This window comes from Schistocerca piceifrons, chromosome 3, assembly GCF_021461385.2.
Source record: "Schistocerca piceifrons isolate TAMUIC-IGC-003096 chromosome 3, iqSchPice1.1, whole genome shotgun sequence".
Classification (NCBI taxonomy): domain Eukaryota; kingdom Metazoa; phylum Arthropoda; class Insecta; order Orthoptera; family Acrididae; genus Schistocerca; species Schistocerca piceifrons.
Window position 1 is genome coordinate 420,184,122 of NC_060140.1, and position 27,093 is coordinate 420,211,214.

The 27,093-nt window shown below is 42.3% G+C and overlaps 1 protein-coding gene across 1 annotated transcript in view; it reads left to right on the forward strand.

Annotated features, from left to right (window-relative positions):
• LOC124788707 (cytochrome P450 4g15-like) overlaps window positions 1–5,082 on the forward strand; it is a 182,319-nt gene extending 177,237 nt beyond the window's left edge. Inside the window, exon 4 of the mRNA XM_047255987.1 lies at window positions 4,624–5,082. Coding sequence (XP_047111943.1) covers window positions 4,624–5,082 — 459 coding nt within the window. The remainder of the gene's footprint in view (window positions 1–4,623) is intronic.
• The last annotated feature ends 22,011 nt before the right edge of the window (window positions 5,083–27,093 follow it).

Genomic DNA, 27,093 nt, shown 5'->3' on the forward strand with positions numbered 1-27,093 from the left:
ACACTGTGTTCCACACATTTCGAGCCGGCCGAAGTGGCCGTGCGGTTCTAGGCGCTGCAGTCTGGAACCGCGAGACCACTACGGTCGCAGGTTCGAATCCTCGGGCATGGATGTGTGTAATGTCCTTAGGTTAGTTAGGTTTAACTAGTTCTAAGTTCTAGGGGACTAATGACCTCAGAAGTTGAGTCCCATAGTGCTCAGAGCCATTTGAACCACACATTTCGAAAAGTGGTTTCGGTGACAAGTAGTATTCCAGTCTGTCAGGAAACTGATCGCACGTGAAAGACTCATAGCAAAGGTGGACAATGTATGGTGCACTGAAATTATACTCATATTTGAAATTTCATCATATTCTTTACTTTTTAATGATGTAATACTTGATTCAGTTTCATCTTTGCGGCTCTGTAGCAGCATGTGATGTAGATATCCTGTAACATGAGCATTCTGGAGATTTAACATGTCGGCAATTGACAGGAACTGAGACTTAAATATCTTGCACAATTCTAGTGGACCACTAACAGTCCCATTCTCACACAACAGAGCTGTAATATGTAGGGCACTTATTTTCTGCTCTGATAGTCCTTTCACAACTTACAATATGGTTTTAATTTTAGTATGAGAAATTTCTGTTCTCTTAGTGTGATGTATTGGTTTAGTATGTCTGATGACACATTACTTTTATTTACAATAATATCTGTAGTAGAATTCTGTCTGTCCTTTATATTGTCATGGAACTTCTGTTCCCTCCACATCGTATTCTAATGCCATTAGTCATACAAAACATATGCTTAATAGTACTGCATATGTACTTGTGTTTTGTAATGGGAAAGAGCCACTAATGATGTACCAGCAAATAAATTAGGTAGAGTCAATCGTGTATTGTCTGTCGCGGGATAGATTCCTGTATAAACATTTGAATAAATGACTTAGTATTGTCGTTGAAGGCGTCAATGTTGTAGACTTCTTGCCAGGTTCGCTCTTCGAGAGTGGTTTATATGTTTGTATTTCAAGATTACTGTTATCTTTAAATCTTTTGATTATCACTTTGAGATACGTCTCTGCCTTTATTAATTTACACATTCATCCACCCAGTGATCATCTTACAATGATATAGGATTTCACATTGTGAAACAATGAAAATAAATAGCTAAACATGTAATAGACACAGAACATAAAAGTGTGCTTTAAGAGGATAGACATGTGCTCGGCATAGCTTTCATGAAGCAACATTGCCGGCATTTGCCTCAAGTGACTGAGGAAAATCACGAAAACCTGAGTCGGCATGAAAGGACAGAGTAAGCTCTATCCTCTCGAATATGAGGTCGGTTTGGTTGTTTGGGGAAGGAGACCAGACAGCGTGGTCATCAGTATCATCAGATTAGGGAAGGATGTCGGCCGTGCCCTTTCAGAGGAACCATCCCGGCATTTGCCTGGAGTGATTTAGGGAAATCACGGAAAACCTAAATCAGGATGGCCGGACGCGGAATTGAACCGTCGTCCTCCCGAATGCGAGTCCAGTGTCTAACCACTGCGCCACCTCGTGTGAGGTCGGTGTCTTCACAACAGCACTGCCTCATTCGGTTGGTCTGTACTCTAATGTTTTTTGATATAAACACAGTTTCAGTCTTAACTGGTTCACAAGTCAAGGACTCCCGCTGGTGACTCCAAAACCACGATCTTGCCGTTGTACTCATTGCACTTACTCCAGTCCGCTCGAAAAACTGATTCTAGTCTGTTCGGAAATATGGCCCTAGTTCATCCGGAAAACTAATTCTAGGGCAATAAACATGCTACTACTCGCTTTGCTCATCTTGATGACCTCCCCTCAGTCCGCCTGAGAAACTGACCTCTCCTGCCATGACGAATGAAATACAACTCAGGAGAATGACAAGTCATTACTGTCATATAGACTTTGGTGGGCGATTTTCGTGCAGAAGCTTCACAGTACACAAGGGGATCTAGTTATCCTCTTCCATTAGTAACCGCAATGCTAAATCAGTGTGTGCGCGATTGATCGGCCTCTTCACACCAAACACAGAGGATGGTGATACATTTAAATTGGATGACCAAAATGAGCAAAAGCAACCACCTCTTTCACACTGAAACTAATCTTTATCTTTGGTGTTCCTTCATGAAAGGCAGAAATGTGACACTCAGCCGGCCGCTGTGACCGAGCGGTTGTAGGCGCTTCAGTCCGGAACCGCGCTGTTGCTATGGTAGCAGTTTAGAATCCTGCCTCGGGCATGGAGGTGTGTGATGTCCTCAGGTTAGTTAGGTTTAAGTAGTTCTAAGTTCTAGGAGACTGATGACCTCAGATGCCAAGTCCCACAGTGCTTAGAGCTATTTGAACCATTTTTTGTGACACTCAATTACCCTCAGGGGACGGCAGCGTTGGCGCCTCATCGCCTTTCCTCTGCTAGACTGGACCCCCTCTCTCCTCACAGAAGCATGAAGCAGGCCGCAGACGCACACACCGAGTGTGCCATCAGCTGTCAGTGCAGAAATTCCAATCCATACGCTGAGAACGAAATGTATTTTAGCCAGAATGATATTTTCACTACGCTAAGCCATGTCCCTGCAATATCCATTTTTTCCAGGAGTGCTAGTTCTGGAAGGTTATCAGAAGAGCTTCGGTGAAGTTTGGAAGGTAGGAGACGTCGTACTAGCAGAATTAAAGCTGTAAGGACGGGTAGTGAGTCGTGCTTGGGTGACTCAGTTGGTAGAGCGCTTGCCGGCAAAAGGTCCCGAGTTCTAGTCTCGGTCAGGCACATAGGTTTAATCTTCCAGGAAGTTTCGAAATGTATTTTATCAGAAACTTTTGTTATTGTTCACCAAATGTTTGGTTTTATTGTATATGACGTTACACTGGTGCGTCCTCTTCGATGAATGGCTGCCTCATATGTTCATGACTGGATGATAGTACACTATACGGAGTGGCACAGTGGTTGATGTACGTAGATGATCTGAAGATGCCAATTTAAATTGCTGAAACTAATCGTCTATAATTCTGTTTATTACGGTCTGTACAAATACGACTTCACTAGCAAGAAGACCACAGTTTTCATTTAAAATTGAACACTGATGATGTAAGCAGCCTGGTAGTTAAGAGTAGCGAGATGTATAGTAAAATGTGAGCAACGATGTGAATTAAAAAATCTCCTTGGACTTCCAGCGATTAAAATTCCACGAGCTTCAGACCGAGCTCTCTTTGGTCATTGCTGCTGCGGGAACGATGAAAGCGGAATTAAAACATTACCATATTTATCGAAGAAGCGATCAACAGTAACGTTACAGTGAGCGAACGTGGCAATACACCGATCAGCCAAAACATTATGACCACTGCTCACCGCAACGCCTGGTTGCGCTGCGGGCACGTGATGCGATAACGAAGGTATATAAGCGGAGCAGACACGATCGGGGGATCAGCCTAGCGTAGATATGGGCTGAAAATATGGAAATTCATTGAGATAAGAGACTTTGACAAAGGGAAGATTACTATTACGTAGATCCTGTGAACAAGTATCTCGAAAACGGGTCGAATGTTCAGGTGCTACTGTCATGAGCATCTACGGATAGATGTAGAAGGACAGTGGACCTACTATTAGGTGCTAAATGGCTGGACATCCACGGTCTCCAAGAAGTGGTATCGGAGGCTTGTCTGCTCTGTAAAGTAAGATAAATGGTGATGTGAGGCATCTCTGCCGAAAGAGCACAATGCTCGTACACGCATGAGTGTTTCAGAGCACACCGTCCATCGTACATTGTTGTACATGTAGCGCTGCAGCCGACCACCCACACGTATTCACATGTTGACCCAACGAATTTGTCAGTCACGATTGTGCTGGCTACGTAATCATCGGAATTCGACCGTTGATCAGTGGAAACTTGTTGTCTCTTCGGGTGAACTGCATTTTCGCTACACTAGGTAACTGGTCGTCGTCACAAACGCCGTCATCGAGGCGACCCGAAATGTTCAGCGCGCCACTGACGCAGGCTGTTGGGAGAAATATTATACTGTGTGAGACATTCTCATGAGCATGCTTGTGACCTGTAGTAGTAATCGAAGATATGCCGACAGCTGCGAACGATCTGCATCCTTTCATGCTTGATGTCTGCCTCGAGGGCGATGTTATCTTTCAGCAGCATAATTGTCCGTGTCTCGGAAACGTGCTACAGTGAATGGAGGAGCATTAAGATGAACTCCCGTTGCTGTTTTGGTGACCAAACTCGCCTGACGTAAATACTATGAAACCCATCTGGGGCGCTATCAGGCGCGATCATAGCATACGCAAATCAGTGACCCTTTATTTATGCGAATTGCATGACCTGTGAGTAGACATCTAATGCCACATATCTCCACAAACCTACCAACAAACTGTCGTACCCCTACACGTAGAATCAGTGATGAATTTCGTTCCAAAGACGTACAAACAAGCTATTAAGCAGTTGGTCATAATATTTTGACAAGTGTATATCGGCGAGGCTACGGCGACGCGAAAATCGTTTACCACTATACAATGGCCAAGGGGAGGTCGGTCTAAAGCTCGTACGATTTTAACCACCTGACGCTGCGGGAAGCCCAAGTAGTTTTTAATAAAGTAAGGAATGTGATATTTGCTCCAGGAGACGCTGCGTCTGTATCCTGCAATACCAAATCCGCCGGTGAGCACCGAGGAAGACATCCAGCTGGAAGGAACTGGGTACGTGATACCACGTGACAGCCTCGTGCTCGTGTCCCTCATCCTGCTCCACCGCCGGCCGGACAACTTCCCCGATCCTGACAAGTTCGATCCGGGCCGCTTCCTCGAAGGGGGCAGCGCTCGCTCGCTACCACCCGGCAGCTACCTGCCGTTCGGCGCCGGCTCCCGCAAGTGCGTTGGCGGCCGCTATGCCTTTCTGGAAATGAAGACAGTGCTCGCGGCCGTCCTCCGTCGGTTCCGGGTATTTCCCGGTTCCAGCAGGGAGGAGCTGGAACAGGTGGAGCTCTCCGTAAGTGGGTCGCCAGTCACTGGGTTCCGCATCATCTGCATCCCCCGGAGCGACCAACCAGCGAATTCTGTTCCACACGCTGTAAATACATGACATTGTGTCATACAGAATGCTGTGTACAGTAACAATAATTACAAGTGATATCTGGCTTTCTCGGCATAATCTAATAGCGAAATCTTTTCGGGTGATCATCCTAGTGGTGGAGTCGTCTTATCGCAACGTTTCGCTAAGTTTCGTAACCATCGTCTTTGCTTGAAGATGATAGGTACGAAACACATCGAAAAGTTGCGAGAAGGCGACACCACCGCTCGACTGATCACCGGAGAAGATTTCATAACAACAATGATTATGATGTGGGGATATGAGCTAATTCTGTCACACTGCATTATGGAATCCGATTTAAAGTAGTTGGCATCTGACAGCTGGTGGACTGGACTGTTACCGCCAGCGCCGGCAGGGGTGGTCGAGCGGTTCTAGCCGCTACAGTCTGGAACCGCGCGACTACTACGGTCGCAGGTTCGAATCCTGCCTCGGGTATGGATGTGTGTGATGTCCTTAGGTTAGTTAGGTTTCTAGGGGACTGATGACCTCAGAAGCTAAGTCCCATAGTGCTCAGAGCCATTTTATTACCGCCAGTAATACACCGATACGAGGTTGGTACGGTAGGCTCCTACTACACAGCCACTTCAAATGCGCAAAGACTTGTGTCTTCCAGTACTGAAGCAGGAAACGTTTTGGGAAACGAAAATAACATCTAATTTTTTTAAAATATAGCTCCGGCCATAAATAACTTAAGAACAGATTTTGACATACCTAGAGGCACTATAACGACCTGTACCATATGCAACTTTTTACGTAATTTTTGTAAGACATCGAGGCTTAGACTTCCTACCTAACATGAGCTGACAGAAGTGCAAAAATAAATACTGTTTCACGAATCTTATAAATAGCAAATGGAAAACGCTACGCAACTTCGTAAAATCTGTTGGTGAACGAGGTAGGTTTGTGATCAATCAAAACAAAGTAAGTCAGTGAGTTCAATAGTTTTACATGTACGTCCTGGAAAGTTTCAAATTGTCTCCCGGTCGGTAAAATTTCATTCGTTTCGAAAAAAGTAATTTACCCCTTTTCCTAATCGACACTAAACATAAATTTTTGACATGGTTAGACGCACTATGGAGAACCATATGTGAATTTTAAAATTTTTGACGCGATTTTTGTAGTAGATTTTAAAGTAGTTTTCGATCAGCGCAAAGAGCGGAGAACACTGATGACAGTAGGCAGATAGTAATTGTCGCGATAGCGCTCTAACTTCCTGCCGCCAGCTTCAGATGCTACCTAATTTAAATAAGGCTATAGTATCTACTATACCTTTAAATCGTTTCGAAAATGTTTAGTTACTTTACTTAAGTTCATACTTGATTCATTGGTCATTCTTCTTCGAACATTGTACACAGCATATACGTCTGTAATGACATTCAGGGCACATATAATATGTCTTGTTAAGAAAAATTCCTATACGTAAGTCACTTTCAGGAACTTTCTTCATAAATATTGCGGGAATTGAAAGTATTATTGATGTGCGGTTTTCATAGAATGGATTGGTAGTTAGAGGCTCTTATTTTTAGGCAGTCAACAGATTTTAATAGTACTTATAATAACTATGTATATTTGTTTAGACGGAACAATGCCTATTAAAGTAAACAAACTAAAAGTAGGGCAAATCAGACTGTCGGTGGTGTCTGTTGCAGGATCGTTTGCGAGATGTCGTATTTGGAAGGTTCCCACATTGACTCTGGTGCAATAGCTGTGGTAGCACACACTAAAATTCTGATCAGTAACGAGACAATTGATCATGACAAATGAGCACCGGCAGTGTCAACACACGATTCCCCTTTAGTATGGAACGACTGCTGCACGCGCATTTCAACAGAGATGTCCGAGCAGGTTGCAGTAATACGTCGTTGCATATCATCGGGTGTGGTTGGTACAGTCTTATAGATTGCAACTTTCAGTTTTCTTCACAGATCCCGAGATCGGGCTGGCTAAGGTACTAGCTCTCTGCGTCTAATACAACGATTTGGAAGTAATTCGTGAAGACATGCTACAGTACCACGTGCACTAATGGATGGGCAGCTATAATGTTGGTACCGGAAGTAGCTCCTAGTACGCAAAGGAACATGTTCTAGTATCCGAGGCCGTGCTGAGTAGCCGATCGGTCTAAGGCGTCTTGTCACGCTCCGCACTGCTTCCCCCGTCGGAGGTTCCAATCCTTCCTCGGGCATGGGTGTGTGTGCCGTGATTAGCGTAAGTTAGTTTAAGTTAAATTAAGTAGTGTGTAAGCTTAGGGACCGATGACCTCAGCCGTTTGGTCCCATAAGACCTTACCACAAATATCCATTTTCTAGCATCTGTGGAAGACGGCCTGTTAGGAGGCTGCGATAGCTGTGCGCTTTCTGTGCTCCGTCCATGAAAAATGGGCATATTAGCTAATGGGCCACTATTCCCCAACACGCATTTACACTCTGTGGGCACTGATGTTCCATCTGACGAAGGCAATGGGAATTGTCAACAGACCAATAATGTATGTTTCGGCCGTTTACATGGCCATGATTGGAAAATGTGGCTTCATCACTAAACAAGATATGTGGCACATCTGAAGTATTCTCTCTTAATGCCCATGTACGGAAGTTAACACGATTATCATAACTGTTCCCATGCAGCTTTTAATCAACTGCAGCAGCAGCAATAACATTCATTTCTCCTTCTTCTGTTGTCACTTGTTTCCTTCTATTACGTTGTCTAGATGTTACACTGCCACTTTCACATAACTGGTTGAAGAAGTTGCTAAATAATTCCGAGATGGGTGACTTCTAGTGGAATATCTTGCCACCTACAACTTACAAGAACGAACTGCATTCTTCTTACGCTCTCCGTGCGCTATAAGCATGTCGAGTTTTTTGCGTTGGTAAATCCCAACGTCCACTCACGACTTGGACTATCACACACTAACTGATTAGCAAGCTGCAATGCACAAGTACACTGTAAGCAAATACAACATCGTACCTAGGAACTACACAGGTGGCTAGCGCAGCTGAGTGTTGATGTGGAAACTGTTGAAAATATGATATCTTGTAAACGATTGGCACTAGAATTCTTCAACAAACACCGCTGATATTCTCATTTATCCTACTTTTAGTTTATCAACGTCAAAATGGTTTGTTCAATTTAGAAAAGTGTATGTTTGCACAAAAATAGACTTTCTACGTGTTATTACAGTATCTTGATTTTGTGACAATAAAAGCCCCTTACTCCCAAACCATTCTCTGAAATATGTACGTCAGTAGGACTTTCCATTTCCGCAATATTTACGGTGCTAGTTTTAGGTAATTCTCTCTTCATTTTCTTCAGTTAATAAATTACAAATGTCACTCCCGGAAGACGGTAAAGTGAATGAGAAAACTATACAGCACTTAATGATACTTTAATTGAAAATAACCAACAAAACATTATCACCGGTCGTGATTTCCTGTCATTTGTTTCATTGTACATGTTAGACAGCTTGCTTCAATACATGTATCTGTTTTCATATTTTCTTTTTACTTCTTAAGATGAATTAAATACTGATAACAAGACCGCTTCACTGGGATTACTTAATTTTTCATCCCTTACACATACGCAATCCTAAAGGAGTAAGGTTTTATAGCATTTAGAGGCTAAGGCTGTTTAACGAAACAATCGTAAAGTTTTCTAAGCAAAGTGATTTTTACATCAGATTTTATAACTAGTTTGTTTATGCAATGCCTGAAATGTTAAAAACACATACTGTCATGTAAACAAAGCAATTAGCTCCAGCAATAGTGGTCATACATAAAGTGAATGAGAAAACTATACAGCACTTAATGATACTTTTATTGAAAATAACCAACAAAACATTATCACTGCTTGTGATTTCCTGTCAGTTGTTTCATTGTACATGTTAGACAGCCTGCTTGAATACATGTATCTGTTTTCATATTTTCTTTTTACTTCTTAAGATGAATTAAATACTGATAACAAGACCGCTTCACTGGGATTACTTAATTTTTCATCCCTTACACACACGCAGTCCTAAAGGAGTAAGGTTTTATAGCATTTAGAGGCTAAGGCTGTTTAACGAAACAATCGCAAAGTTTTCTAAGCAAAGTGATTTTTACATCAGATTTTATAACTAGTTTGTTTATGCAGTGCCTGAAATGTTAAAATCACATACTGTCATGTAAACAAAGCAATTAGCTCCAGAAATAGTGGTCATACAACATTACGGCGCATGAGAAATAAATTTTGTATTTTAATGTCGATGATGCGGCACCGATAACTGATAGGGATGTTTAATATCTTTATTTTTAGTGGACAATTGCATGTTTCAAACCACCAATGAATAAATCAAGTTCATCCACGGTCATTGTTAAAGACTATTCACGTTGGATATTTGTGGACAAAGTTAGTACGGATCATCGTTTTTCCTTTCGGTGTTTATCCTTTCACTGTCACACGTTGCGGCCTCCTTCAGTCCTTTGTCCATGACGCATTCGTAATTTGTGCATTGCTATTCTGGGAACCTGGGACACCCTCGATTTTAAATGTTAAGGTTTCCGTGTTCTAAGGGTGTATCTGCTGTAGATTCTTTCTTCCAAATCAATTTGTTAGTCACTGGCCTCGCATTAATGGGTTTTTTCCTCAGAAGAAACTGCAGTATCAGACGTGCCAATCTCCTTTCATACATTTTACAGATGTGACCGAAGAACATAGTCCTTCGTCTCCGACGGTATTCGATATTGTATTATACGGATATACATTTCTTGGTTAGCTAGTCTTCCATACAGTCGCATGTTATTCGAGATTCCAGGATGTCCACATTGTTCACGAAGGAGGTGGATCACTCATACTTTGGGGCAGTATCAAGTACAGATTTCAGATGCCTCTCATTCCTATAGACAGCAGTTTGAGGGCTGAGCAGTATAGGAACACGAGCCTACCACTTACCTTACGAACCAAAACATTATGACCACTACCTAACGCAAGATTAAATGATGTGTGGTGGCGTTCCGGGCATGTGTCGCGGTAAGGAAAGTTTATAAGTGAAGCAGAGACACGTGAGGAAACAATCTAACGACAATATGGGTTACAATAGGGAACATCTGATAGCGTAAACGAGTTTGACGAAGGACTCATTGTTATGGCTCGGAACGAGCATCTCGGAAACGACGAAACTAATGGACTGTTCGGGTGTTAATGCCAGGAGTATCTCTTGACAGTGGTTGAAGGTCGGTGAAACCAGAGAATGCGAAAGCGAGTTGGACGGTCAGTCTCTTCAGAGGACGTGGATGTTGGAGGCTTGTCCACTGTGTAAAGCGGGATAGGTGGTGATCTGTGGCAGATTTGACGATAGAGAACAATGCTGGTGCAGGCATAAGTGTTTCAGAGTCCACTGTTCAGCTGACATTGTTGAAACTGGCACTCCGTGGGAGACGAACCCCACTTATTCCCATGTTGATCCGACTACATAGTCAATTATCGACTGCAGTGGGCACTAGATCACCGAGCCTGATTTATTCCCATGTTGACCAGATTGATTCGTCAATTAAAGACTGCAGTGCGCAGAAGACCATCGAGCCTGCACAATAAATGAATGTAACCGTGTCACCTGGTCAGATGAATCACTTTCCTTTTTTTCACGAGTTTGATGATCGTCTCCTGAAACGCCGTCATCCAGGAGAAAGGCAGGACGAAAGATGCATCGCGCCATGGACATAGGTCAGTGGAAACTAAATTATGCTTTGGGAGACATTTACCTGTACACCCATGGAACCTGTAGTAGTAATGGAAAACACTACGACAGCCTTCCACTAGGTTAACATTACTGCTGGCCACGTGTATTCTTTCATGCTTGATCTCTCCCCTAACAATTATGCTATCAGTCAAGTAGTGTCTCTCGTTATAACAGCAGAGTTGACACAGCTACTCATAAGAAGAGACTTCTCCTAAATCTCCTCAGTATTCTTTAGCTTCAACTCCTATATTTCGTGCATGCCTGTGTATTTATCACGTTGTCTTTAGTATGGATAGGAACTGTGATTGCTGTGTTCAGATGCTGACCCTTCAGTCACAGCTCCAGTTGGTGTAGGCTTCAGTCACGCAGTTTAAGGCTTTTTCCAAAGGGCGTCACTGTGAGAGGCTGGTCAGGGCGTTCAGAGAGATCTCCAGTACGATCCACATGTCCCCTGATGGGTCCACCACTGTAGCTGCCCCGGGTCGTGCCCATACTGAGGTTGTCTCCTCACCTGTGGTGGCAGCGAAAGACTTTGTGGGGGGGCTGATAGGATGGCCTCCGTGCTTCGTGTGATGTATGGGTTTTAGGCTCTATCTATGGCTGACCAAGGCCTTGAGCCAGATGATGTTGCTCGCCTTGTTCCAGAGGAAGCTTCTTGACCTGCAAGGCCTGGGCATTCACGGAAGGTGGAATTACAGGTAGTCTGGAGCTGGAATGTCAGGCACATAATGGGGCCCCTTATGGATGTAGCTGCGAAGGATGGGAACGAATCCAGTGTGTACTCTATGTGCGTACTGGAAGAAATATTGCCATGTGTCAAACAGATGATTCTGGATGCCTCGAAGAGCGCAGGGTACAGTCAGATGCAGGTGGTGGCCCATGTTGGTATTATCAGTTGTTGCTTTGGATTTGAAGAGATTCTCTCTGGTTTCAGGCAGCTAGCTGAAGTGATAGAAACTACAAGTCTTCCTTGGAAGGTGAAGGTGGAGTTCACCATCTGTAGCATCGTCGACGGAACGGACTGTGATCCTTTGGGAAAGAGTCGAGTGCAGAATCTGAATCAAAGGCTCAGATGGTTCTGCAACAATATAGGTTGCAGATTTCTTTACTTACGCCAAAGGGTGATGGGTTTCAGGGTTACACTAAATAAGTCAGGGGTCAACTACAAACAGAAAGCAGCTACATGGGTAACGGGGACTGCATAGAGGGGACTGGGTGGTTTTCTAGTTACAGGGTCTCGGGGACCTGCAGAAAGGCCTTCAGTTTCAAGGACTGCAGGACTAACACAGGCAGAGAGTAGGCGTAGCAACAATCAGTATTGTAATTGTAAACTGCCATAGCTGTGTTGGGAAAGAACCAGAGCTTCAAGCGCTAATACGAGGGTAATCCCAAAAGTAAGGTCTCCCATTTTTTTATAAGTACATAGACCTGTTTATTTCTACAATGGTTTATATCAGTTCACAGCTTGAACATTTAGCTATTTTTCAACATAATCACCATTTCTGTCAATGCGTTTTTGTAGACACTGACAGTTTTTGTATGCCCATGTCTTACTAGCTCACCGCCATGTTGTGCAGAGAAGTTATTAACCTCTTCTTTCACCTCGTCATCGGAACTGAATCGCTTTCCGGCCAAATGTTCTTTTAACCTAGGGAACAGGTGATAGTCACTGGGAGCCAAGTCAGGACTATAGGGTGGGTGGGTGATTATGTTCCACTGAAACTGTTGCAGGAGAGCAACGGTTTGCCGAGCGGTGCGTGGGCGAGCGTTGTCATGGAGAATGTGTACGCCCTTGCTCAACATTCGTCTTCTCCGGTTCTGAATTGCCCATTTGAGTTTTTTCAGAGTCTCACAGCAGTACCTGTCAGCGTTAATTGTGGTCCCAGTGGACATAAAGTCGACCAACAATACCCCATTCCGATAAAAAAAAACTGTTGTCATGACTTTATCGCCAGACTATGTTTGTTTGAATTTCCGCGGCTTTGGCGAATAAGGATGCCGCCACTGGCGTGATTGTTGCTTGGTCTCAGGTGTAAAGTGGTATACCCAGGTTTTGTCCAGAAAGTTGTCCAGTTCGGCTGCGAGGCGGTGGAGAAATGCGCGGGAAGCCACATGTGGTCCTCAGTCAGCATGGATGACACCCATCTTGCGCACACCTTCCGATAGTTCAATGTTTCCGTTAAAATTCTGTGAGCGGTGCTTCGGGAAACCTCAGGAACCAACGTGAAGAGATCATCCAGTGCCATCCGCCGATCTTCACACATGCTTTGCTCAACCTTCAATACTATCTCTTCAGAACTTGACCGTCTCCCGCTCCTTAATTCGTCGTGAATTTCGGTCCGATCAGCTGCAAACTCTCTACACCACTTACGAACATTTTTGACATCCATGCACGACTCACCATACACTTCCTTCAATTGGCGATGGATTTCAATCGGCGCAGTGCCCTTTGCGTTCAAAAACCGAATAACTGCGCGCAATTCGCACTTGACGGTAACGTCCAACGGGAGCTCCATACTCAACGGCGGCCAAGCCAAGACTGAGCGCCTCAGCGCGTGAAGCACTCTTCATAACATTGTGACCAACTGCCACACAAACAGAGTTCTATACTTTTAAAGAAATAGGAGACCTTACTTTTGGGATTACCCTCTCAGAGAGCACTGAATCTCAAATCCTGTAGGTACGGGAAGTTGGCTAAGGCCGGAAATAAGTTCGGCCGGAATGTTTACAAAGGACCTAACCGTGTTCAGAAATAGGTTACATACAGTTGGCGTTGGAATGTTTATTGTTGTCAGAAGTGGTTTACCTTGTAGTGAAAGTAGATAGTTACTGTGAATTAATATGAGTAGAGATTATACTTAACAACCAGAATAAATTAATAATTGGTTCCTTTTACCGACACCTGGACTCAGACGATACGGTGGCTGAATAGTTTAAAGAAAACTTGAGTCTCATTTCAAATAGGTACGCCACTTATGCAACTATACTTGGTGTTGATTTCAATCTGCCTTCGATATAGTGGTGAAAATAGATGTAGTAGGCATGAATCGTCGTCCGAAATAGTGCTCAATGCTTTCCCACAAAAATACTTAGAGCATTTAGTTCAGGAGCTGACTGGAAGTGTAAATGGTTGCGAAACCATACTTGATCTCTTAGCAACAAATAAATCCTGATCAGATAAGGAGCATCATGACGGATACAGGGATTAGTGACCACAAGGTTGTTGTAGCGAGAGTGAATACTGTAACATCCGAACCCACCAAAAACAAACGCAAAATACATTTATTCAAAACAGCCGACGAAAATTAAGTTGACATCTTCTTACGAGACAGTATCCACTCTTTCCTATTTAAGTATGTAAGCGTAGAGCAGATCAATCTGCAAAATTTTAATTTAACACGGCTTTATGTAAAATTTAAAAGGGACTGAATTAATACATGGCTAAAGGCCTCGCACACTACTTCAAACTAAAATGAAAATCACAATCTAAAACAACCAGAACAAGTGATGCTCAAGGGTTCCAAAGTTCGACCTGAGAAGTTAGCTCAAACGTAAGGTGAGGTGAGACCGGCAGCCAAGAGCTGAAGTTAAATAATCGGATGGCAACCCAAACTAGGGATGGCCCAAGGACCGACCAACAATTTAACCAATCCCTCTCCGTCCGACTAACGGCACAAAGATGGAAAATATCGGCAGAGGACGAGGATACGAACAGCAATACGTCTTCAGAAATTGGCGTTTAAAACAGCCAAGGGAACAATAACCACTCTAAGCAAATATGAACCGAACAACTTAAAAGGCTGTCGAACTACACGCCTTGCTGGACAGCATCAACACGACGAGAAAAGGCACACTGCCGGAAAAGTACGCTAACGACCAGGGCAGGTAACTGGGGCGTTAACGGGCACAGGGTAGAAAATACCGCTGGTGCACTTCACTGGTAAGTAACAGTCAATTTAATAATTAATCGCAATATAGGAAGACTTCTGCAAGATTTCGCCGACCCCAACACATCATATGCTGCTGCTAGCCCGAACGGCCCAGGGAGCAACAACCCACAAATGAACGAGGTGATGTCACAGTAGTTGAGGCTTCGTAACAGGTTAACTGATCACTCACCTTGAGCGTCGAGGTTCGGTGGGCAACAAACTTTGTCGCTCGCGCAGCTAGCGCCACCAGCGGTCCCATCCTGGCCTCGAGTCGCGGAGAGTTCCTCGCTGCTCTGTCCCAACCGACTACCAAACACACCACCATCGCCCTGAAAAACTAGCAGTCACATCAAAGATAGTACGACAGTACTAGTATCGACAAGCACTGATGCTGCAATTCAAGGAGGCAAGCCAGCAACTTCGTTACGTCAGTAAGTAAGGAAGAAACAAGACGCCACACGATGTGACAAAATACCAAAGAACAAATGGCAAGAACGCTAGCCACACACGGTTCAGTCTTATCCTTTCGATCCCTAAGTGAGCGATACGCGTGGGGTTGTATTTTATCCCTAGAGTAATCATTTAAAGCTGGTTCTTGAAACTTTGTTAATAGACTTTCTCGGGGTAGTTTACATCTGGCTTGCAAGAGTCTTCCAGTTCAGTTCCTTTGTATCTCTGTGACACTCTCCCACGGATTAAATAAACCTGTGACCATTGGTGTCGTGCTTCACTGCATACGTTCAATATCCCCTGTTAGTCCTATGAGGTACAGGTCCCACACACTTGAGCAATATTTTAGGATGGGTCGCACGAGTGATTTGTAAATAATCTCTTTTGTAGACCGATTGTACTTCCCTAGTATTCTACCAATAAACCGCAGTCTGCCACTTGCTTTACTTACGACTGAACCTATGTGATCATTCCATTTCATATCCCTACATAGTGTCATACTCAGGTGCCTGTACGAAATGGCAGATTCCAACAGTGACTGTTTTATATTATAGTCATAGGATACTACGTTTTTTCGTTTTGTGAAGTGTATAATTTTACACTTCTGAACATTTACAGGAAGTTACCAATCTCTGCACCACGTTGAAATCTTATCAAGATCTTACTGAATATTTATGCAGCTTCTCTCAGATAAAACTTCTTAATAGATAACTGCATCACCTGCGAATAGCCTGATTTTGCTATTAATATAGTCTGCAAGGTCATTGACATACAATATGAACACCAAAGGTCCAAACACACTTCCATGGGGCACAGCCGATGTTACTTCTACATCAGACTATGACTCTCTATCCAAGATAACATGCTGTGTCCTCCCTACCAAAAAGTCCTCAATCCAGTCACATTTTACTTGATACCTCATATGATAGCACTTTTAACGGTAAGAATAGGTGCGGTACTGAGTCAAATGCTTTACAGAAATCAAGAAACACTGCATTTACCTGGTTGCCTTGATGCAAAGCTTGCAGTATGTCATGTGGGAAAAATCCGAGTTGGATTTCACATGATCGATGTTTTTTGAAATTGTAATCGTTTGTTTGTATGTGCGCATAAGTCACAGCTACTGATTTCCGTCCCATTCAGACAATTCCATGCGCCAACGACGGGGATTTATAAGACAACGCTCAGAGAAAGACAACCATCAGGATGCCCTGAAGATGGCAACAGGTCAGTTTTCCGAAATATCGCAACAATAGGACGACGCCACCCAGCCAAATACCAGTGAACATTCTAAAACTGGCTGTTTGACATCATAGTTTACAACTATATCTGCATTTGGCAAGTCACTTCAAGGTGTGTACCGGAGCTTGGTTCGCGTACAACTATAACGCACATGGGAATGATGCGCTGGAAGACGACTGTTGGTAAGCCACCGTATGAGGTCAAATTTCTCTGATTCTGTACCTCCTTGGTGTTTTTGCGATATGTAAGTAAAAGGTAGCAATTTGTTACTGTTATCTTCTAGGAACGCGCACTGTCGGAAAACTAACAGCGTCTCCCTTTGGAATTCGATGACTACCTTCCTGATGCTTCCGCACATATTGCACGAACTCTTGACAAAACGTGCCTGCCTCCTTTACGTATATTCTGTTCATCGATCCTACCTCAGCCGCACGTATCCTTTTTCGTACTGCAGTTTCCAAAAACGTTAGTATTGTTCATACTTCTACAGTGACTGAGTAGTGCGGTGCAGTAGCAGCTTAAGAATGAAAGGGGGCAGTTTCATATTCCGGATGAGTAATACATGCTCATTACAGCAGCTGTAGAGAGTCTGTGTCGTACCAGGTAGATTTGTTACGTGGGAAAATCAGACTCGTACTGTTAGCAGGTTTCGAAACAAGTGCAGCAGAGAAAGTAACAGACGAGGCAAGGCCGCCAACGGCTATAGAACTCTAGTGAGCAGTGTCTCCCACTATTACGTAAAAGCCCTAGTACAACTTCTTGCTTACGATGTGAGGGTCAACAACATGCACGAAGGAGAGCTACTTAGCTGTCGCCAGAATGAAGCGGATATGGCTGGATATGATACAGACTTTAACTATGTTGCACCTATTAAAGTTAATTAGGTTACTTGGTCGCAAAAATGCAGCGGGGCAGATTGCCCATGTGGGCCGACGTGGCTGCAGCAACACACAAACACTGTGTTTGAGCGCTGATCATTTATAGGTTTGTTCCTTTAATGCCAGCACAAGCATGTGCAGTTTGATACAAGCGTAACTACGTAAGGTCAATCTCGAGCTCGACAACTATGGGATCTCTAAAGAGACGAAATATTTATTTTTGCAGTCTCCGTCGTTATCGTTTCTGTCACCAAGTGAAGTAAAAGAAATACGACATTTTCCTCATTTTCTGCTCATATTTAACTTGAATATCGTGAATAGTTTCGAAGGATGTTTACATAATTTACGAAATGTGATAGCATATCATCGGTTAATACATACACGGTGGCGTTATTTAGGGGAACCGAGGCACAATGGCCGTAGGGGCGCGATGGCCGACTGGTATTAATAGTTCGTTAAACTGCTATTAGAATACACCATTCACCATGGAGGCTGGTGGCAACAATATCATCATTTCACAAACGCTTCAGTGCACCTATATTGTCGAATAACGAGGGACGCGCATTGTATGTTTGTGAATACTGAATAAATTTTCAGTGGCAAGATCACTGAAATCATTTATTCATACAGACGACCAGTTTTGACAATTCTTTGTTGCCATCTGCGGATCTAGTTAATAATGTAAACATAGAGAATTGCCGAACTGGTCATCTATATGAACAAAAGATTTTTGCGATCTTGGCATTTGAACATTTATTCAGTACTCAATACAATACCTGTCACTCTCACGCTGATGACGTCAGAAGAGTACAAGCATTTCATGCTTTTTTGTTAATGAAAGTAAATTTTGTTTGTTGAAGATATTTTGTTGTGTACTCCAAGACTCTTACTAAACAAGTAAGTTCAAATGTTGAAGTCCGTAGATTACGGAATATTTTAACACTGCATAAGGTGATGAATGCTCGAAATGTTTTCGTATAAGAACTACAATATTTCCAATATGGCGGTATGGTATAATGACCCAAAAAAATAGGGGAACGTTGGCCCACATAGGCAAACGGCTCCGCTGCCTTTTTGTGATCGTGTAATGTCATTAACTTTAATGTGTAGAATGTAGTTGAAGTCTGTATCATATCCAACGCAATTTTTACACAGGAAAGTTGTGCCCTACATAGATTTTAAAACGGTAACATCTATGTGATTTTTATTTCCTTTTTCTTCTAAAATCCGAAACTTGTGTTCACATATTCAACTTAAACGATTGTAATATAGATTTGAAATCATTACTGATGGGGCACTGAAGGAAATACATTTTCAGTTATAAAATATACGGGAATCATTGAATGTAATACTGTAATGACCCCGTTGTTGGCGGGACGTTAAACTCCTCGGATGTAGTCATATTTTTACGAATCACCATTCTACCTGATGACGTCTTCTCGGGCTTCCATCCGGGCAGCTGCGTCGAAAATCCGCGACGTTTCGATGATTGTCATTCTCATCATTTTCTAGCGAAGATGAAGAGAATGAAACTCATCGAAACATCGCGGATTTTTTACGCAGCTACCCAGATGGAAGCCCGAGAAGATTTCATCAGTAGTATACACCGGGAAAACCAACATACACATACCATTCTACCATTTATCTTTTGCAAATGGTTCGAAATTATAACACGAAAACTGAATGAGGCAATGTTCCTGAAACAACTATGAGATCAGCAGTGGTATAATGTGAACAAGAAGCCTCCACAGGCAGAGAACAAAAACATTTTAAAGAAAACTATGAATGATCCGCATAAAAACATTTTTTTTCCTAAAGAGAAGTGTCCGTGGTCACGCTAAATTACACAATAAAACTCCTCAGATAACGCGCAGAAGAAAAGTAGACATTTGGAGGAAGCCTCTTCACTGTGGAGATGATAAGTATGGGTATTTCCTGTGACCAGGTGATGAATGGATTCAATACACAAGTTGTACGCGGTGGGCAAATCTCTTATGTGTTAAAAATGACGTGAAAGAACCTTTTTATGAATGAATTGTGAAGATACTATCGGCCATTCAGACGAAGACTGATAGAAATCCTGAACATGCTTTTCTGTCAAACTGTTATTACAATAATGATAATCAAATTGAACATTGTAGTTTCTGTCATAAAGTAAAAGGAACTTCTATTGCAATAAACTGTGAATGTTATAGACGATATATTTTCAATTAAATACCCATGTCCTAACTAAATTAAATGATAAAATCATACAGACCAACTTTCCCAAACTGCAGGGCCAACTCGCCCCATGTGTGAGATATGTTGGTCCACATGGAATTACGGTAGCAAATATTTTTTTGTGAAAAGACATACAGTGACGAACCTTAATTACTTAGTTGTAAATGGCTGAAGCAGTGCACCAATGTTTCCACATAATATGACCAATGAAAATACTTAAAATACAAACTACAAAAATCAAGTGGTCCAACCTGCCGCAGTCTCCCCTACACATGTTCACTATAACCAATAACATCCTCATCATCACACATTTAACATTTACGTCTGGATATAATTGTGTTCTAGATTTTTCTATGGATTACACTATGCAGCAGTGGTTCCCAACTTTTCTTAGACCATTACCCCTGAGTGCTAGTAGCCCCATGCATCCTTCCTCAACCGTCTGTTGCCCCACCTTCTACACATTATTAGAAGCTTTAGCACCTAACTAAACTGCAGAATCAAAGACTTTTATTGGAACACTTTTGTTTTTAAAATGATGAGAGGAGAATGATATTTAGTTTGTGTGTGTATGTGTGTGTGTGTGTGTGTGTGTGTGTGTATGTGTGTGTGTGTGTGTGTGTGTGTGTGTGTGTGTGTGGGCGGGTGTGTTAGAATGAAAGAATTTGCGGTGCATTGCAAGTGTTACCCACAATTGTCTCTCAGATAAGAAAGTCAGTTTTGCACAATGAGGGTAGAAACTTTTTACAAAACATGCCTATCCTTTACTACTCCTCTTGACGTCGGCACTTGCTTGACGTGCACACTGTAACCCCATTTAAAGTCAAACAAGTTCACTTGTGTGCACTATAATGACTGTTTGTAAATCACTTGATTGGTGCACTGTTCTGAACTGGCAGAAATTGGACGACTTCACGCTGTTAATGGTTTGTGTCCAAACACTCTAACAATAATACTATATACAACACAATAGTGGCCCTTATGTAGTTACTGGTGGGGTGTGGTTTCGATTAATTCATTGTTTGTTTGGAAGCGAGCAATGAAGGAATTTCTTGACTATTGCAGGTACTATCTGCAACTTGGAGAACACGTTTTCTTCAGATATTAAGCATTTGATACATATATGTCTCACTTTTATCAGGAACGACAAATGGGAGAAAGCACGAGATATGTGTGTAGTGGCTGGACTATGTGAGGAACCTGCAACCTCTATTCTATTGACGCTACTAGCTGACAAAAAGTACTTATTAATAACTTATGTAATCATTATTAGAATATTACAAAATTGTAATAATAGAATGATCTTTTGAAAATAGTTAAAAATCGAACAGCATATTTTTTACCCATCAGAAAATTTCATTTTGCCCCTCAGGTGGCAATTACCCCCAGGTTGGGAACCACTGCTCTGTAGGTATATGCAGCCATGTCGCTTCTGCTAGGTTTATAATCCCGTCTGTTCACCTCGCATTAATTCATTTTATGAATATTCTCCTATTTCTTAAAAATTAACTTCAACATTTATTAAATACATTGTCACTCCTTTCCTTCCTTTCTGTTCGCAAATCCATTTGTTTGTTTTCTTACCTTCTCTATTAATTCCTGGCATGTTTCCATCAGTTTTTTGCTGAACATGCCTTGGATTTAAAATATATACTTCCATATGTAATCAAGAAGAAAGAGCCAGTTTGAGCTTGCATTTATCGAAAACAAACAAAACATTCAAAACAGATTTCCTATTAGAAAATAAAAGTTGTGTAACGTATTGCCCAAGGAGAAGAAAGAGTGTGTGTTTGAAAAGGCAACTGAAACATACAAGTAATGGATAGTACACAATTAAAGGCAGATTAGGCTTTAAAAACGAAGTGGAACAACTGCAGTACCTTGTCACACAGTACACGATCACAATGTAATTCTTTTGCAAGTAAAAGTGCTAAGATGTACAGTTCATCACGGTAATGTGTTGTTCTCCTGGGCTGAACATCTCACTCATCAGGGGTGATGCTTACTCAGTTTTCCAGACGGATTCAATGGAGGACATGTAGACGTGTTGAACAGTTTGTACAAAAATAATTGTCGTGATTTCTAAGTTAAATGAACTGCTGATCTTGAAATATCATAGGTAATCTCTGTGTATTGTGAATAGCTCTGACTCTGTATATTGTAAATAGTTCTGACTGAAAATGAAATTTACTTTACTCTTTACTTTTTATTGTGAAACCTGAATGTGACTGATGTGCTGAATTATTAAAGAATCAGATATCTGGTGAATTATTCTGATAATGTTTTAACTACTCATTGAGCAATCAGAAAGGCATTTGTGCTAAATTATTGTATGATGTAGAACGCTTGTGAAGTGGCACTCTTGTCTGGTGTTCAAAGTTGCTATCAAGAATCCTGCAGCTCGGCAAAAATAGTCTTCTGCTGCCCGACGTCTCGCTAGTCAGTTCATCGTAGACTGCACCTTAGAAGTATTAGAAAGCTCGAGATACACCATACAGAATTTGTCCATGCAGTGACTTTCTGGCCTAGAAAAAACTTAAAAAGGAGGAAAACACTTTCACAGTGAATGAAGTTCTCCCGGAAAAGTTATGACTATAAGCATGCTCTTGGGTTGCTACCAAATACCACCCTTACGAAAGTCTTCGTTCATATGGCTCTAAGCACTATGGGACTTAACATCTGAGGTCATCAGTCCCCTAGAATTAGAACTACTTAAACCTAACTAACCTAAGGACATCACACACTCCATGCCCGAGGCAGGATTCGAACCTGCGACCGTAGCAACAGCGCGGTTCCAGGCTGAATCGCCTAGGCCCTAGAACCGCTCGGCTACAGCGGCCGGCTTCGAAAGTCTATTCCATCAAGCAACACCTTGGGATTCTTATATGCGGTACCACTTAGAATGGAAACCAAATTTAGCTATTCACAACTAAGGAATGCTGTATTTTCGTATGTTCTTCTTGTATTTAACTTCCTGAAATCAAGGATTATCTATATGGCTGACTGTAGCAATGAGGCAATTTAACCTCAGACAATAACTCAGTAATATGTCAACTCGACCGAAGTTCTTGCACCAGTGTTCTTTACATTGCTTGTTAATTGTTAATTAGCAAAATCCGGAGAGAAGCTTTGCGCCCCCCAAAGGGAATAGCTTCTCTCTCGCACTCGGAAATCAGCGCGTTTGTTCGTTACGAAGAAAGAATTGCATAAAGGTGTTCTTAAATTGGTGTTGCATGTCACTGCCACTCCTCATTCGTAGTTTGTTGTGGTGTAAGATTGAGTTTTTTGAGTTATGTGGTAGAAAATGTGGAACAGCAGAAAGAGCATTGTACAGTGCCATAATCCAGGGTGAAGTGATACGATGGGGTGAACTGAGACAAAATGCAACATTTGATGTAATATGTATTTGTATTAGCGACTCAAAGTAAATGATGGCAACAATGATGTTTCTATGACCATCTAGGTCTGTTCTAAAGCTTGTGACAGTCAACTTCGCTGTAAATTGCACGAGAATTCATGTTCGTGAGCCGTGCTGTGAAGTCGATAGCTCGCTCCCGGCTGCTTGAACACTTTCTCTTCCCGTTCGAATGTCTTTGGTCTCTCTCTCTGTCTGTCATAGGAAGAAAAGAGTGGAAGCGCAAGTGCGGAGGAGGTCGTCGATGCAAGTAGTGGATGGTAGTGGTGTCCGACGGAGCAGTCGTACTTCTTGGGGAGCAGCATTGCTGGCGCACGTATTTTCTGGTGCTAGCGTCGTGAGCTGGTGTTCACTGCAAGGGACGGTGCAGTTTTGATGTGAAGTGTTTGGCGAGGCTGCCCTTGCCCTGGCTGTGGTACTTCACGTGGTTTCAAGCTTCCTTCTACAGGAGTCAGTGCGATTTTGAAAAACTTACAGAAAATGCTCCGGGCTACATTAGTCCCTCTGAACGCCTTCGTCGTGGAATTTTTCCGAACACCTGGTCAACACATATTTGGGTTTTCCGCTCTAAGGCAGAGCCACGACCTGCCTCCTCCTACTTGTGGGTGAGTTCTAATGTTCGCCAGAAACTTGTCTACGTTGCCTGCAGTTTTTTTTTTTTTTTTTTTTTGAAGCAGCTTGGCACTTGCCTCCCCCTGGTTTTCAACTTCAGTTGTGCTGCCTGCCGTATTTTGGATTTAATTCGTGATCATTTGAAGAGGCCGCTGGCATGTGCTCAACTCTCTCCATATAGAAATTGGGTTATCTGTTTAGAGTATATTCGTTTTAAAAATTTTGTGCACCCGATTTAAGTAAAATTTCAAACTGTTGTTTTCTTGTGATTTTGATTTTGAGGCCTTGCAGCCTGTGCTCAGTTTTAAGTTTAGGGTTCATCTTGCCTCTGTGTTGAACTTAAGAAAGAGGATCTCCTTTCAATCAATGGCAGTGACTGAGTTCTTGTATCCAGTAGTATATATTGCTCTTTAGCGGAAAAAGTGGAATATTTTATATGATACTCAAACTCTCGTTTTACATTTCTTGTTGATTAATAAATTTTTGGAAGGCCTACTTAATGACGAATGATGTTCAGTAGTTTTCCCCAGCCCCTCCTTCAAGAACTGACTGTGTCCTCTAACGTGGTACACGCCCTTATTGCAGTCGCAGTTCGTTTCAATAATAACTGGTTACCAGGCATCTTCATCATGCTTCAAGACGATCTTTTAACCAATAAATTAATGTTCTTTAACATAGAGTTTCTTTTCATTTTTGTACCTAATTGTCTAACGATTCATTCTGATTAGGTGACCATTAAGTAATAAATAAAGTCAGTCATTTGCACACCTCATTTGTTGCCTTACAGTTAGGGTGTTTCCATTGCAAACCAGGGGTCCACACTTCGGAACATTAAGATTTACTAACAGAGATTAAAATTAATTTGTTTGATTAATGTCTAAAGAGCATTTCACTCACTCATGCAGCACCTCAGTGTTGAGTTCGTTAACAGATTTATCTGTAGTTGTTCTTATTAATTTGTTTATTTGGTGTCTAACAAGCATTGCACTTGCTGATATAGCATCACAGTGTTGATTTCGTTAGTGTAGTAAGCAGACAGCGTATAAATGGCGAATCACAGCATGACACAAAGTACAAACATATCACTGGCACTCTTATCCACGATACTTATTGTTACTTCTCTGACATTGCGCAGTTATAACGACATCGTGATCTACAAGTTGCAACATACAGCAAAATCTGTGGCAGCGACCATTTGCGGTCCAGTATTGCTTGCTTGCGCATTGTTCAGCAACTGCAGCCATGCCAGCGAAAGTGTCTTTATGTCACTATTTGCCGTGTAATTTTTTTGTGAGTTTACGGTATTTATTTGTATGAATTTATTTTGTATTTGCAAATGTTTGCTGAGCAGTAGGTTCTCGATTCGGATTGATTAAAATGGAGAGAGGTAGTTGAGTGCATTCTAGAGAAGCTAGAAAGGTCACCTAGAGACGATAATTCAGTAAATTCAGAGAAGTTCATTGCAAAATTTCCGAAGGAGAGGCGGCAGTTACTTTGCCTGAGACACAGGAAAATGCATAGATAACCGAGCAGAGAGGAAATAGCATTGCTTGCGAAAGAGAAATAAATGACACGCAGAGCTGTTCAAGTCTACAACTTACGAGGGGCGTTCCACTGTGACTCAAACAAATGTTTGTGGAAGCACAGGAAAGAGACAAAACACCTGAAGCAGATAGAATAAAAGTTGAACAAGATGGGAGAGACTCTCAGGAAAAAGATGCGAAAGCAGAAGGAAGAAAAGAAGTGGGAGGAAAGAAATAGCTAGTCTGGAATTAAATGACAGAGCTAGAAAGCAAAATTTACTCGAAAATTAAGTCAGCTGACGAGAAAGTAGAGGAAGTCCTGAAAACTGTGTGAAAATCTGAATGATACAGACGGGATCTAAATGGGAGAAGGTCGAGGAAATTAGTACCTGTTCTTCAAAAAATGTGAAAACAGTTTCAGGTATTAATCTATCACTCTTTCCAAGGTTACAGAATCTGCAGGAACGACCAGTATCTGATATGACTGAACCTGCACAATCTGCAGAAACTGAGAAAATTCCTGACTTGTACGGTAAGTGGGGCTATAAACGTGAAAAATGGATAGCCCAATACAGAGATAGCCTACCGAATTCATAAACAATCGGGAGAAATTTAGAACTAATTAGTAGCCACATGAGAGGTGAAGTTATTGCAGAACTATTGTCAATAATGAGAAACTGCGTAAGCTTTAAATCCGATATCATGAAATTATATTGGTCTCTTTCTGAGCGAAACAGAGTGCACCTTGGCACGATAAAGGCTCCGTCACTTGCAGCAATACCATTTCAATCATAAGCGATGCGCTCCGATAAAATTCCAAAGCGCAGTCAACACCTTGATTGCCCATATAGCCTAACAGAGGCGATCTCCTCCAGTGGTTCATCAATACTATGGTGACAGAGAATAAGAGATTCCTCGTTTATTTTGAGATTAATGACTTAAAGGCAGTCCCATTAATTTTAATCGATCTGGATTAAAGTGAGAAGAGGAGGTTGTGGTATTGTGTTCGAAGGAAAACAATGCGGAAGCTCACTGAATCATGAACGTGCGATTGGAAATGTAGCAGGAAGTGGTAACAGCAGCCGGAGCCAAAATCCGAAAAAACGTTGACACAGTCCGAAAAAGAGGTATTTCAAGGACGAGATGCCACAAGGAACCCCCCCCCCCCCCCCCCCAGGGACTGCCACAGTGAAGTTTACCCCTCACATCTGAGGAGAGGCAAGCAGCAAAAGGGTTACCACTGGGGCTAACACAGGGACATCAGGGTTCATTTGACGAACAGGTTTCTGGCACCATCTGTCTCTGAGGAAGGCCCTGAGCCAGATGAAGCCACTCGTCCTATCCCACAAGAAACCCCTTGGCCAGTAAAGTCTGGGCATTCGCACAGGGTGGGATTACTGGAGGCTAGTAGCTCCAACGTTAGGCGCGTAATGGAGCGTTTAAGGATGTGGTTGCCAAGAAGGGCAAGAAATCCAGTGTGCACTTTGTCTGTATATCGGGAAGAGTCACTCCAGATGTGGAAAGGGTACTTCTGCGTGCCATGAAGAGCACGTGGTGGCCAGCGTTGACGCCTGATTTTTCCCCAATGGAGCTCGGACTTTGACGGCGTAACGTGCGATTTGACATAAATGGCGTGATATCTCCCAGCAGGACATCCAACAACTCTATCAATCAATGCCAAGCCATATAACTGCGAGTATACGGGCCGAAGTATAACAACGCATTGTTCACTTGCTCAATTTGTAAAGCTATTTCTCTTGAATAAATCAGCCACTTTTTTGACACTATAATCATTTGGTTGTTTGTACCTGTAGACCACATCTACAGATTTCCACCTCATTTGGATAATTCCTTCATTCTGCGTCGTTTTTTGGCTTATAGTGTATTGTTTTGTAATTTCTTCTGTTAAATTACTTTATTTCATTTTTTGCACACTATCAAGACATAGTGACACTGGTGTATTAATTAATATTTTGTGGAGAAATACGCATGCTCCCTTATCGTTGGGGACATCTGACACATT